The sequence below is a fragment of the Populus trichocarpa genome, chromosome 12 (assembly GCF_000002775.5).
Source record: "Populus trichocarpa isolate Nisqually-1 chromosome 12, P.trichocarpa_v4.1, whole genome shotgun sequence".
NCBI classification, from domain to species: Eukaryota; Viridiplantae; Streptophyta; class Magnoliopsida; order Malpighiales; family Salicaceae; genus Populus; species Populus trichocarpa.
Window position 1 is genome coordinate 1,446,864 of NC_037296.2, and position 12,043 is coordinate 1,458,906.

The 12,043-nt window shown below is 30.7% G+C and overlaps 1 protein-coding gene across 3 annotated transcripts in view; it reads left to right on the plus strand.

Moving 5' to 3' along the window:
- LOC7489840 (uncharacterized) overlaps positions 1-11,520 on the plus strand; it is a 54,047-nt gene extending 42,527 nt beyond the window's left edge. The window contains exons 1-7 of one of the 3 annotated variants that reach the window (XM_052445718.1): positions 9,161-9,514; positions 9,685-9,757; positions 9,885-9,976; positions 10,197-10,324; positions 10,576-10,687; positions 10,764-10,849; positions 11,079-11,520. In XM_052445718.1, coding sequence (XP_052301678.1) covers positions 9,466-9,514; positions 9,685-9,757; positions 9,885-9,976; positions 10,197-10,324; positions 10,576-10,687; positions 10,764-10,849; positions 11,079-11,174 — 636 coding nt within the window. In that variant the 5' untranslated portion in view covers positions 9,161-9,465 and the 3' untranslated portion in view covers positions 11,175-11,520. Of the gene's footprint in view, positions 1-9,160; positions 9,515-9,684; positions 9,758-9,884; positions 9,977-10,196; positions 10,325-10,575; positions 10,688-10,763; positions 10,850-11,078 lie in introns of those variants that run through there. The other 2 variants (XM_024592413.2, XM_052445719.1) reach the window with 2 other exon arrangements.
- The last annotated feature ends 523 nt before the right edge of the window (positions 11,521-12,043 follow it).

Consider the following 12,043-nt stretch of genomic DNA (forward strand, 5'->3'; position numbering starts at 1 on the left):
TAATTTAATTAACTTTTAAGTTGGAATTCTTGAAATACTTTTCGAGACTTGTTGTATAGCATTCACATCTACATGACAGATAAGATAACGAATATGTTATTTGCACCCCATATTATAAAAAATCAAGATATAAAAGACTATACAAGCAAACAAGTCAATAAATATAATTTGCAAATTAATATATTCTAGAAAATGCACCTGCGGCCAAAAGACTCAGCGGCGCACTGGTGGGCTACAGCGGCCCCATACTTAATTCAAAAAAGCTCTTAACTTTAATCTTCCAAAAATAGCATAGTAATTTAATTTGTGCATAATGATCTTCTCGGGACAAAAGATTTAACATTCCAACCGCTCATGATCATCCAGTTTCTTTGGATCCATGCCTTGCATCTGCATGATTTGTCTTCCAATGACTGAAGCATTTACAGGTCCATGTGGTGGCGGCTGATCAACGTTCTTAAAATTTGGAAATTTTAATGGAAGCAGATATTTACTACATTTTTACAGTTTGAGGAAGCATGGCAGGGACGGGAGGCAATGGTGGTTTTGTCTTCGTAGCACATGCATGGGAGTTTCCCCCCTTTCCATGCTATAGTACTGATATGCGTGCTTGGTTTCGAATCCTCTGCACTTTCAATGAATGAATGAAAAGATAAATGCAAAACTGTATATATTCGTCGAAGACCTCGGGCGCATGCTTAGGAGTGTGTTAAACGAAATGTTTTATATTTATAAATATATTAAAATAATATATTTATTAAACTATATATCCTTTGAAAACGAGCAGCCTATATTTTTATAGGCACGTCGAAGTCGTCGTAGAAAGTATTTTCGTTTCAAAGCGGCCGGTGTGGCCCAAGGTATAAGCAAACTAGTCAATAAATATAATTTGCAAGCATGTCCCAGGAGTATCGATATAACACTATATATCAATATTTTCATTTTATATTCCTAAAAAACACAACCATCAAAACACAACATAACAAACACTAAGGAAAAAAAAAAATGATTGTAAACAAACCCATTCAAATCAACATGTTGATACTGGAAATTACTCTCTCTTCATCTATACATAATATAAAAAAAAGTGATTCAAAAATTAACTTGAACCATATGAGAAGGTGTTACACCACACATCAAAGTTATGAAATTTATTATGTTTAAATAGATACCTCTATAGTAAACATATAAGCTTTCTTATAATAAGTTTTCTAGTTCGTATTATGAAAGGAGTGACTAGGGAATTAGAGATGACTGTTATAATGAGTTCCTCAAATGAAAGTTTCTCTAATGAGAGTTTCTCTAATATAAATTTCTTTAAAAGGAGTTGAATTTTTCCAATGAGTTCGAGAATGAGAGTTCCTCCAATGAGTTTTTTTAGTTGGAGTTCCTTCGATAAAAGTTTATCTAGTGAGAGTTTTTCCAATAGGAGTTTTTTTAAAGGAAGTTGAGTTTTTCAATGAGTTCAAGAATAAGAGTTCCTTCAATTGAAGTTCCTCCAATGAAAGTTTCTCGTATGAGAGTTCCTCCCATAAGTTTCTCTCATGGGCTTAGCCTAAGGTAAGAGCTTAGCCCCCATGGGCTCAGCTGCATTTTGCATATAGTAACTCTCCCTACACCAGTGTATAAAAAATATTTTAATAGCCTACCATATTTATCCATTATTAATGCATATGTAATGGGTATTTATCCCTCGTTAAATGAAGTAATTAATTACGTAAACAAATTTTTCGTAGCTGTTTTTGTCGAGAATCATTAACGAAAATTTTCCATCATAATTTTCATTAGTAAACAACAACAAAATATTTTTCAGGTGATTCTGCTGTATTTTTTCTATTAGTGTCTGATAAACTAGTTAATTCGTAAAAAAAAAATGAATTCTTAGAAGGGGTGACGATTCTTATTTTTCATACATTCTTCTCACCAGGTGTAATAGTTCTTCTTTTTCATGTCACTCTATCAGCCTAGTATTTCGAAAATTTTTAGGTGCTAATATTTCACATCGTCTAGATAGGTCAACTCGTTTATGAGTATTATCTAATCTTATCTTTTAAAGTCTAAGAGACCATATGATATGACAATTGAACATCGTCAAATAGCATCGGTCTATATTTAGATAAGATAATTTAATTCATTTTTAAGTTACAATTTTTAAAGTAGCTTTCAAGACTTGTTATATAGTACTAACATTTACATAACAAGCAACGAATATGTTTTTTTGCACCACATATTATAAAAATTTATGATATGACTATATAAGCAATCAAGTCGCTAACTTTAATTTGCATGCTAGCCATTCCAGAAGTATTGATATGGCACAATATTAATGCAGACAAGGACTAATCATTTGTTTTTGGTACAATAAATAACTTGTAATTTTGAAATTAGATAGTGTTCCTACATAACAATACATCATATAAGCATTCACTTCAATGTTTTGGAAATAAATAAATAACACCTTAATAAATCAATTTTTTATTAATTAATGTATAAATTAATAAATTATTAATTTATCAATTAAATATTATCTCAATTAACTAACAAAATTTCATGGTCTTAAAAATATTAATTTATAGAGGTTTTGTTGTGCTTTCATTTCATATTCTAAGTCAAGACAATATAGCATAACAGTCCAAACACAACATGGGATATAATAAGGAAAAAAAAAAAACTATTTCAGACAACCATGTTCAAATCAACAAGTTGTCATTATAAACTACCTCCTCTTGATGCATACTTTGTCAGAAAAAATTGATTAAAAAATAAAAAAGTTTAATTAGTTTTAGTTGCTTGTGAAGCTACATAGGTTTTTTTTTTTTTTTAGAAAAGCTATTGTAAAATATGATTCAAAGTCCTTTGAAGAAGAAGAAAAATAAAATATATGAAATTTTCTCAGATTAGTTTGAGATTGATGGTAATTAGTTGATTTAAATTAATTCTAGAAAGATTATAACAGACCTCATTTTTATAAACAAATTATCACAAAAACATTGCACATTGCTTATGAGAATGAATAATGTTGATATTTCACATCGTTTAGATCAACTCGTTTATAAGTATTATGTAATTTTATCTTTTAAAGTTTAATGAACCACATGATGGGACAGTTGAACATTATTAATAAATATTTTTTGAGATAAGATAATTTAATTAACTTTTAAGTTGGAATTCTTGAAATACTTTTCGAGACTTGTTGTATAGCATTCACATCTACATGACAGATAAGATAACGAATATGTTATTTGCACCCCATATTATAAAAAATCAAGATATGGAAGACTATACAAGCAAACAAGTCAATAAATATAATTTGCAAATTAATATATTCTAGAAAATGCACCTGCGGCCAAAAGACTCAGCGGCGCACTGGTGGGCTACAGCGGCCCCATACTTAATTCAAAAAAGCTCTTAACTTTAATCTTCCAAAAATAGCATAGTAATTTAATTTGTGCATAATGATCTTCTCGGGACAAAAGATTTAACATTCCAACCCCTCATGATCATCCAGTTTCTTTGGATCCATGCCTTGCATCTGCATGATTTGTCTTCCAATGACTGAAGCATTTACAGGTCCATGTGGTGGCGGCTGATCAACGTTCTTAAAATTTGGAAATTTTAATGGAAGCAGATATTTACTACATTTTTACAGTTTGAGGAAGCATGGCAGGGACGGGAGGCAATGGTGGTTTTGTCTTCGTAGCACATGCATGGGAGTTTCCCCCCTTTCCATGCTATAGTACTGATATGCGTGCTTGGTTTCGAATCCTCTGCACTTTCAATGAATGAATGAAAAGATAAATGCAAAACTGTATATATTCGTCGAAGACCTCGGGCGCATGCTTAGGAGTGTGTTAAACGAAATGTTTTATATTTATAAATATATTAAAATAATATATTTATTAAACTATATATCCTTTGAAAACGAGCAGCCTATATTTTTATAGGCACGTCGAAGTCGTCGTAGAAAGTATTTTCGTTTCAAAGCGGCCGGTGTGGCCCAAGGTATAAGCAAACTAGTCAATAAATATAATTTGCAAGCATGTCCCAGGAGTATCGATATAACACTATATATCAATATTTTCATTTTATATTCCTAAAAAACACAACCATCAAAACACAACATAACAAACACTAAGGAAAAAAAAAAATGATTGTAAACAAACCCATTCAAATCAACATGTTGATACTGGAAATTACTCTCTCTTCATCTATACATAATATAAAAAAAAGTGATTCAAAAATTAACTTGAACCATATGAGAAGGTGTTACACCACACATCAAAGTTATGAAATTTATTATGTTTAAATAGATACCTCTATAGTAAACATATAAGCTTTCTTATAATAAGTTTTCTAGTTCGTATTATGAAAGGAGTGACTAGGGAATTAGAGATGACTGTTATAATGAGTTCCTCAAATGAAAGTTTCTCTAATGAGAGTTTCTCTAATATAAATTTCTTTAAAAGGAGTTGAATTTTTCCAATGAGTTCGAGAATGAGAGTTCCTCCAATGAGTTTTTTTAGTTGGAGTTCCTTCGATAAAAGTTTATCTAGTGAGAGTTTTTCCAATAGGAGTTTTTTTAAAGGAAGTTGAGTTTTTCAATGAGTTCAAGAATAAGAGTTCCTTCAATTGAAGTTCCTCCAATGAAAGTTTCTCGTATGAGAGTTCCTCCCATAAGTTTCTCTCATGGGCTTAGCCTAAGGTAAGAGCTTAGCCCCCATGGGCTCAGCTGCATTTTGCATATAGTAACTCTCCCTACACCAGTGTATAAAAAATATTTTAATAGCCTACCATATTTATCCATTATTAATGCATATGTAATGGGTATTTATCCCTCGTTAAATGAAGTAATTAATTACGTAAACAAATTTTTCGTAGCTGTTTTTGTCGAGAATCATTAACGAAAATTTTCCATCATAATTTTCATTAGTAAACAACAACAAAATATTTTTCAGGTGATTCTGCTGTATTTTTTCTATTAGTGTCTGATAAACTAGTTAATTCGTAAAAAAAAAATGAATTCTTAGAAGGGGTGACGATTCTTATTTTTCATACATTCTTCTCACCAGGTGTAATAGTTCTTCTTTTTCATGTCACTCTATCAGCCTAGTATTTCGAAAATTTTTAGGTGCTAATATTTCACATCGTCTAGATAGGTCAACTCGTTTATGAGTATTATCTAATCTTATCTTTTAAAGTCTAAGAGACCATATGATATGACAATTGAACATCGTCAAATAGCATCGGTCTATATTTAGATAAGATAATTTAATTCATTTTTAAGTTACAATTTTTAAAGTAGCTTTCAAGACTTGTTATATAGTACTAACATTTACATAACAAGCAACGAATATGTTTTTTTGCACCACATATTATAAAAATTTATGATATGACTATATAAGCAATCAAGTCGCTAACTTTAATTTGCATGCTAGCCATTCCAGAAGTATTGATATGGCACAATATTAATGCAGACAAGGACTAATCATTTGTTTTTGGTACAATAAATAACTTGTAATTTTGAAATTAGATAGTGTTCCTACATAACAATACATCATATAAGCATTCACTTCAATGTTTTGGAAATAAATAAATAACACCTTAATAAATCAATTTTTTATTAATTAATGTATAAATTAATAAATTATTAATTTATCAATTAAATATTATCTCAATTAACTAACAAAATTTCATGGTCTTAAAAATATTAATTTATAGAGGTTTTGTTGTGCTTTCATTTCATATTCTAAGTCAAGACAATATAGCATAACAGTCCAAACACAACATGGGATATAATAAGGAAAAAAAAAAAACTATTTCAGACAACCATGTTCAAATCAACAAGTTGTCATTATAAACTACCTCCTCTTGATGCATACTTTGTCAGAAAAAATTGATTAAAAAATAAAAAAGTTTAATTAGTTTTAGTTGCTTGTGAAGCTACATAGGTTTTTTTTTTTTTTTAGAAAAGCTATTGTAAAATATGATTCAAAGTCCTTTGAAGAAGAAGAAAAATAAAATATATGAAATTTTCTCAGATTAGTTTGAGATTGATGGTAATTAGTTGATTTAAATTAATTCTAGAAAGATTATAACAGACCTCATTTTTATAAACAAATTATCACAAAAACATTGCACATTGCTTATGAGAATGAATAATGTTGATATTTCACATCGTTTAGATCAACTCGTTTATAAGTATTATGTAATTTTATCTTTTAAAGTTTAATGAACCACATGATGGGACAGTTGAACATTATTAATAAATATTTTTTGAGATAAGATAATTTAATTAACTTTTAAGTTGGAATTCTTGAAATACTTTTCGAGACTTGTTGTATAGCATTCACATCTACATGACAGATAAGATAACGAATATGTTATTTGCACCCCATATTATAAAAAATCAAGATATGGAAGACTATACAAGCAAACAAGTCAATAAATATAATTTGCAAATTAATATATTCTAGAAAATGCACCTGCGGCCAAAAGACTCAGCGGCGCACTGGTGGGCTACAGCGGCCCCATACTTAATTCAAAAAAGCTCTTAACTTTAATCTTCCAAAAATAGCATAGTAATTTAATTTGTGCATAATGATCTTCTCGGGACAAAAGATTTAACATTCCAACCCCTCATGATCATCCAGTTTCTTTGGATCCATGCCTTGCATCTGCATGATTTGTCTTCCAATGACTGAAGCATTTACAGGTCCATGTGGTGGCGGCTGATCAACGTTCTTAAAATTTGGAAATTTTAATGGAAGCAGATATTTACTACATTTTTACAGTTTGAGGAAGCATGGCAGGGACGGGAGGCAATGGTGGTTTTGTCTTCGTAGCACATGCATGGGAGTTTCCCCCCTTTCCATGCTATAGTACTGATATGCGTGCTTGGTTTCGAATCCTCTGCACTTTCAATGAATGAATGAAAAGATAAATGCAAAACTGTATATATTCGTCGAAGACCTCGGGCGCATGCTTAGGAGTGTGTTAAACGAAATGTTTTATATTTATAAATATATTAAAATAATATATTTATTAAACTATATATCCTTTGAAAACGAGCAGCCTATATTTTTATAGGCACGTCGAAGTCGTCGTAGAAAGTATTTTCGTTTCAAAGCGGCCGGTGTGGCCCAAGGTATAAGCAAACTAGTCAATAAATATAATTTGCAAGCATGTCCCAGGAGTATCGATATAACACTATATATCAATATTTTCATTTTATATTCCTAAAAAACACAACCATCAAAACACAACATAACAAACACTAAGGAAAAAAAAAAATGATTGTAAACAAACCCATTCAAATCAACATGTTGATACTGGAAATTACTCTCTCTTCATCTATACATAATATAAAAAAAAGTGATTCAAAAATTAACTTGAACCATATGAGAAGGTGTTACACCACACATCAAAGTTATGAAATTTATTATGTTTAAATAGATACCTCTATAGTAAACATATAAGCTTTCTTATAATAAGTTTTCTAGTTCGTATTATGAAAGGAGTGACTAGGGAATTAGAGATGACTGTTATAATGAGTTCCTCAAATGAAAGTTTCTCTAATGAGAGTTTCTCTAATATAAATTTCTTTAAAAGGAGTTGAATTTTTCCAATGAGTTCGAGAATGAGAGTTCCTCCAATGAGTTTTTTTAGTTGGAGTTCCTTCGATAAAAGTTTATCTAGTGAGAGTTTTTTCAATAGGAGTTTTTTTAAAGGAAGTTGAGTTTTTCAATGAGTTCAAGAATAAGAGTTCCTTCAATTGAAGTTCCTCCAATGAAAGTTTCTCGTATGAGAGTTCCTCCCATAAGTTTCTCTCATGGGCTTAGCCTAAGGGAAGGGCTTAGCCCCCATGGGCTCAGCTGCATTTTGCATATAGTAACTCTCCCTACACCTGTGTATAAAAAATATTTTAATAGCCTACCATATTTATCCATTATTAATACATATGTAATGAGTATTTATCCCTCGTTAAATGAAGTAATAACGTAAACAAATTTTTCGTCGCTGTTTTTGTCGAGAATCATTAAAAAAACTTTCCATCATAATTTTCATCAGTAAACAACAACAAAATATTTTTCAGGTAATTCTGCTGTTTTTTTCTATTAGTTTATGATACACTAGTTAATTCGTAAAAAGAAAAATGAATTCTTAGAAGGGGTGACGATTCTTGTTTTTCATACATTCTTCTCACCATTTTCTCACCAGGTGTAATAGTTCTTCTTTTTCATGTCACTCTATCAACCTAGTATTTCAAAAAAATTTAGGTGCTAATATTTCACATGGTCTAGATAGGTCAACTCGCTTATGAGTATTATCTAATCTTATCTCTTAAAGTCTAAGAGACCATATGATAAGACAATTGAACATCGTCAAATAGCATCTGTCTACATTTAGATAAGATAATTTGATTCATTTTTAAGTTACAATCCCTAAAGTAGCTTTCAAGACTTGTTATATAGTACTAATATTTACATAACAAGCAACGAATATGTTTTCTTGCACCACATACTATAAAAATTTATGATATAACTATATAAGCAATCAAGTCACTAACTTTAATTTGCATGCTGGCCATGCTAGAAGTATTGATATGACAGAATATTAATACAGACAAGGACTAATCATTTGTTTTTTGTACAATAAATAACTTGTAATTTGGAAATTAGATAGTGTTCATACATAACAATACATCATACATGCATTGACTTCAACGTTTTGGAAATAAATAAATAATACCTTAATAAATCAGAATTGTTTTATTAATTAATATATAAATTAATAAATTATTAATTTATCAATTAAATATTATCTCAATTAACTAACAAACTTTCACGATCCTAAAAATATTAATTTATAGAGGTTTTGTTGTGCTTTCATTTTATATTCTAAGTCAAGACAATATAGCATAACAGTCCAAACACAACCTGCGATATAATAAGATAAAAAAAAACTATTTGAGACAACCATGTTCAAATCAACAAGTTGTCATTATAAACTACCTCCTCTTGATGCATACTTTGTCTGAAAAAATTGATTAAAAAATTGATTTTATCCCTCGTTAAATGAAGTAATAGCATAAACAAATTATCCATCTTTGTTTTCATTGAAATTTACTGGCAAAAAGTTTCCATCATAATATTTTTCACGTAATTCTGCTGCTTTTTTCTATTAGTATCTGATAAACTATTTAATTCATTAAAAAAAATGAATTCTTAGATGTGTGACGATTCTTCTTTTCCATACATTCTTCTCAACATATTCTCACCAGGTGTAACAGTTCTTGTTTTTCATGTTACTCTATCAGCCTAGCTTTTCGGAAATTTTTAGGATGACATGAAAGACGGACAGGCTAGTTAGTTTTCCTCAATCTAAAAGGTCAATGTTTTCCAACTACAAATATAGAAGCAACACTCACCTCTCTTTCGATATCTCTGGCAATTGTAATTAACTCCAATGATTTCCTCTCGGGCTTTATCTCTCATGCGCAAGCCATTCTTTCCCAGTACTTCCTGCCACTCTCTGGATTTCTCTTAATAGTTTTTAAATCAACTACTTAATTATCATCTTCATTCATTCCTCTTGCCCTGCTCCCGATTGTGATTAATTAGTGAAATATGTATAGTTTGTTTTTATCCGTTTCACGAATATGGTCCTGTGGTTTCCTCCCTGCAGCCACATGTCGCTCGTTCGGGACTTTCTATGGTCATGAGAACCGTAACATTATTCGCAGCTTCAAGGTTGCCAGGTAAGAGTTGGTGGAAATACTTTCAGCCTCTATACTCTCTTAATTAGTTGTCGTTAATATTTAATTATAAATTTTACTAATATTAGCCTTTAATTTATGACCGGACCTACGGTTATATGCTACAAAGCATGGAGATTCCGAAGGGTGGTCATCGCCTCTCGTTATTCATCTCATATTCAACAACAGTCACATCAGAGAGTGAAGACGATGCTTATCCGGGTAGCCTTGCCTTGATTATTCTCTAAGTTTCTTGATGATGTTATGCCTTTAATATTCAATATCTGGTTGAAGTACTTACATAGTTCTCTATAATTTCTTTGAAGAAAATTTTCTACTTGGACTTTTGATATGTGTTAGATTATATATCCACAGAAGCTATTTAAAATCTGAATGCAAAATGTATCAATTATTTAACTTAGAATTTTCAAATAAATTGCAGAACCTAATAAGAAGGCAAAACAAACCAAATGGTTCAACAGATTCTCACTCAATAAACGGTCCAGGAACAAAAGGTCCAGGCTGACGGAAGCCGGCAGTAGTGACTGTTGCGTAAAGGACGGTCAGAAGGTTTTTAATGTTTCCTTTGATTCTTGGAAATTACAAATTCGATCCATCCTTATACTTATCAAATATCCCACAAATAAGGTTTTGCATGGGAAATTATTGATCATCATCCATATCTGAGGAGCATGTAGTCCATTTTCCTTATATCATGTTATGTTTTAGTTTTCCTCTCTACTTAACTTGGCTCGAGATTTCGGCTAATTGCCTTATATTTTACCTGAATTCGCCTCTTAACCATTTGCGATACTTTGCAGGTAAAAATTCACTACAAGATCTATGATATTCACACTCATGAAGTGCGTTGCGAAACTAACCCGGAACATGATCCTAAAATAATTGGTCCAGGCGACAACAAAATATGTGAAGGTGAAAACTTAATTTTTGGCTCTTTTGGAATATTGCAATTTGTTGTCTACATACTATCTGGAGATGAAGTTGCTAGAATATGGAACTTATGCAGGCTTGTATGATGGGATTGTGGGCATGCGAGTTGGGCAAATAAGAACAATCGTCCTTCCACCGTCTTCAGTCAGTACTTTTGTATCTGTTATTTCTTCTTTGGATGATTTTGTTTGATTGAGAGCTAGCACTGTTCTTACTATTTTTGGGAATTTCAATATTAAGTCTCGGACTATGCAAATGTACAATGTTTTTTTATTGGGGAAATCTCATCGATCTTTGTAAAGCTTAATATCATCCTTTAAGTGATATTGATTTCTTTTGCAAAACTCATTTCCTTCTTTACCATTTTCTCAAGGATTTGACTGGAGAACACAATAAGATGATGATGAAGAAGAAGCACTTCGAAGAACATGGAATTTATGATGTGTGCTTGGTCGAAATCATCGGATGACCAACTTGATCTGGAGACCAAATAAGGGGTGTCACTTCGAAGAACATGGAATTTATGATGTGTGCTTGGTCGAAATCATCGGATGACCAACTTGATCTGGAGACCAAATAAGGGGTGTCGCGTGGCTTGTATTTTTAGGTGTAAGAGGTTCTTCAGCTACTAGATGTGATGAAGGATGAAGGACTTTAATTTTTAGTTCACCCGTGGTTTTAGTAAGAGTCGTCTCATTAATAATGAATTCAGTGTGTACGTATTGAATAATGTATAATTATTATGCTTCTGTAAGAACACGTTTGAACTAAGTAATAATAATTTGATATTTAAGAAAAATATAAATTTTTGTTTTCTTCAATCTAAATATACTTCAAATTAAATTAAATCTATGAAGTTATCAAACAGAGACTATATGTCTAAGGGATGTGAAATAAATCCTTTGTATCCTTCCATGGCTACATCCATCAAGAAAAGTAATTTGATAGTATACATGTACAAGCTCAACATCAGTAACCAGGATGTCTCCTAGTTCACGCATGATACATTAGAAAAATATTTATAAGTGTGGTAATGATTATTTTTTAAAATATTTTTTATTTAAAAATATATTAAAATAATATTTTTTTATTTTTTAAAAAATATTTTTAATATTAACACATCAAAATAATTTTTAGAATAATAATAATATTAATTTTAAATAAAAAATAAAATAAAAAATTAACTTTTTTAAAAGATATTTTAGAAAAGTAAAAAAAAAAAAGCTTAAATATAATATGACCTCTACGTAAAGCCTGCCATCAATTGTACTATCAGTATTACACTGCGTACTACATATCTAGGTTCTGTCAATTATCATGTGTACAAAAACATGAAAA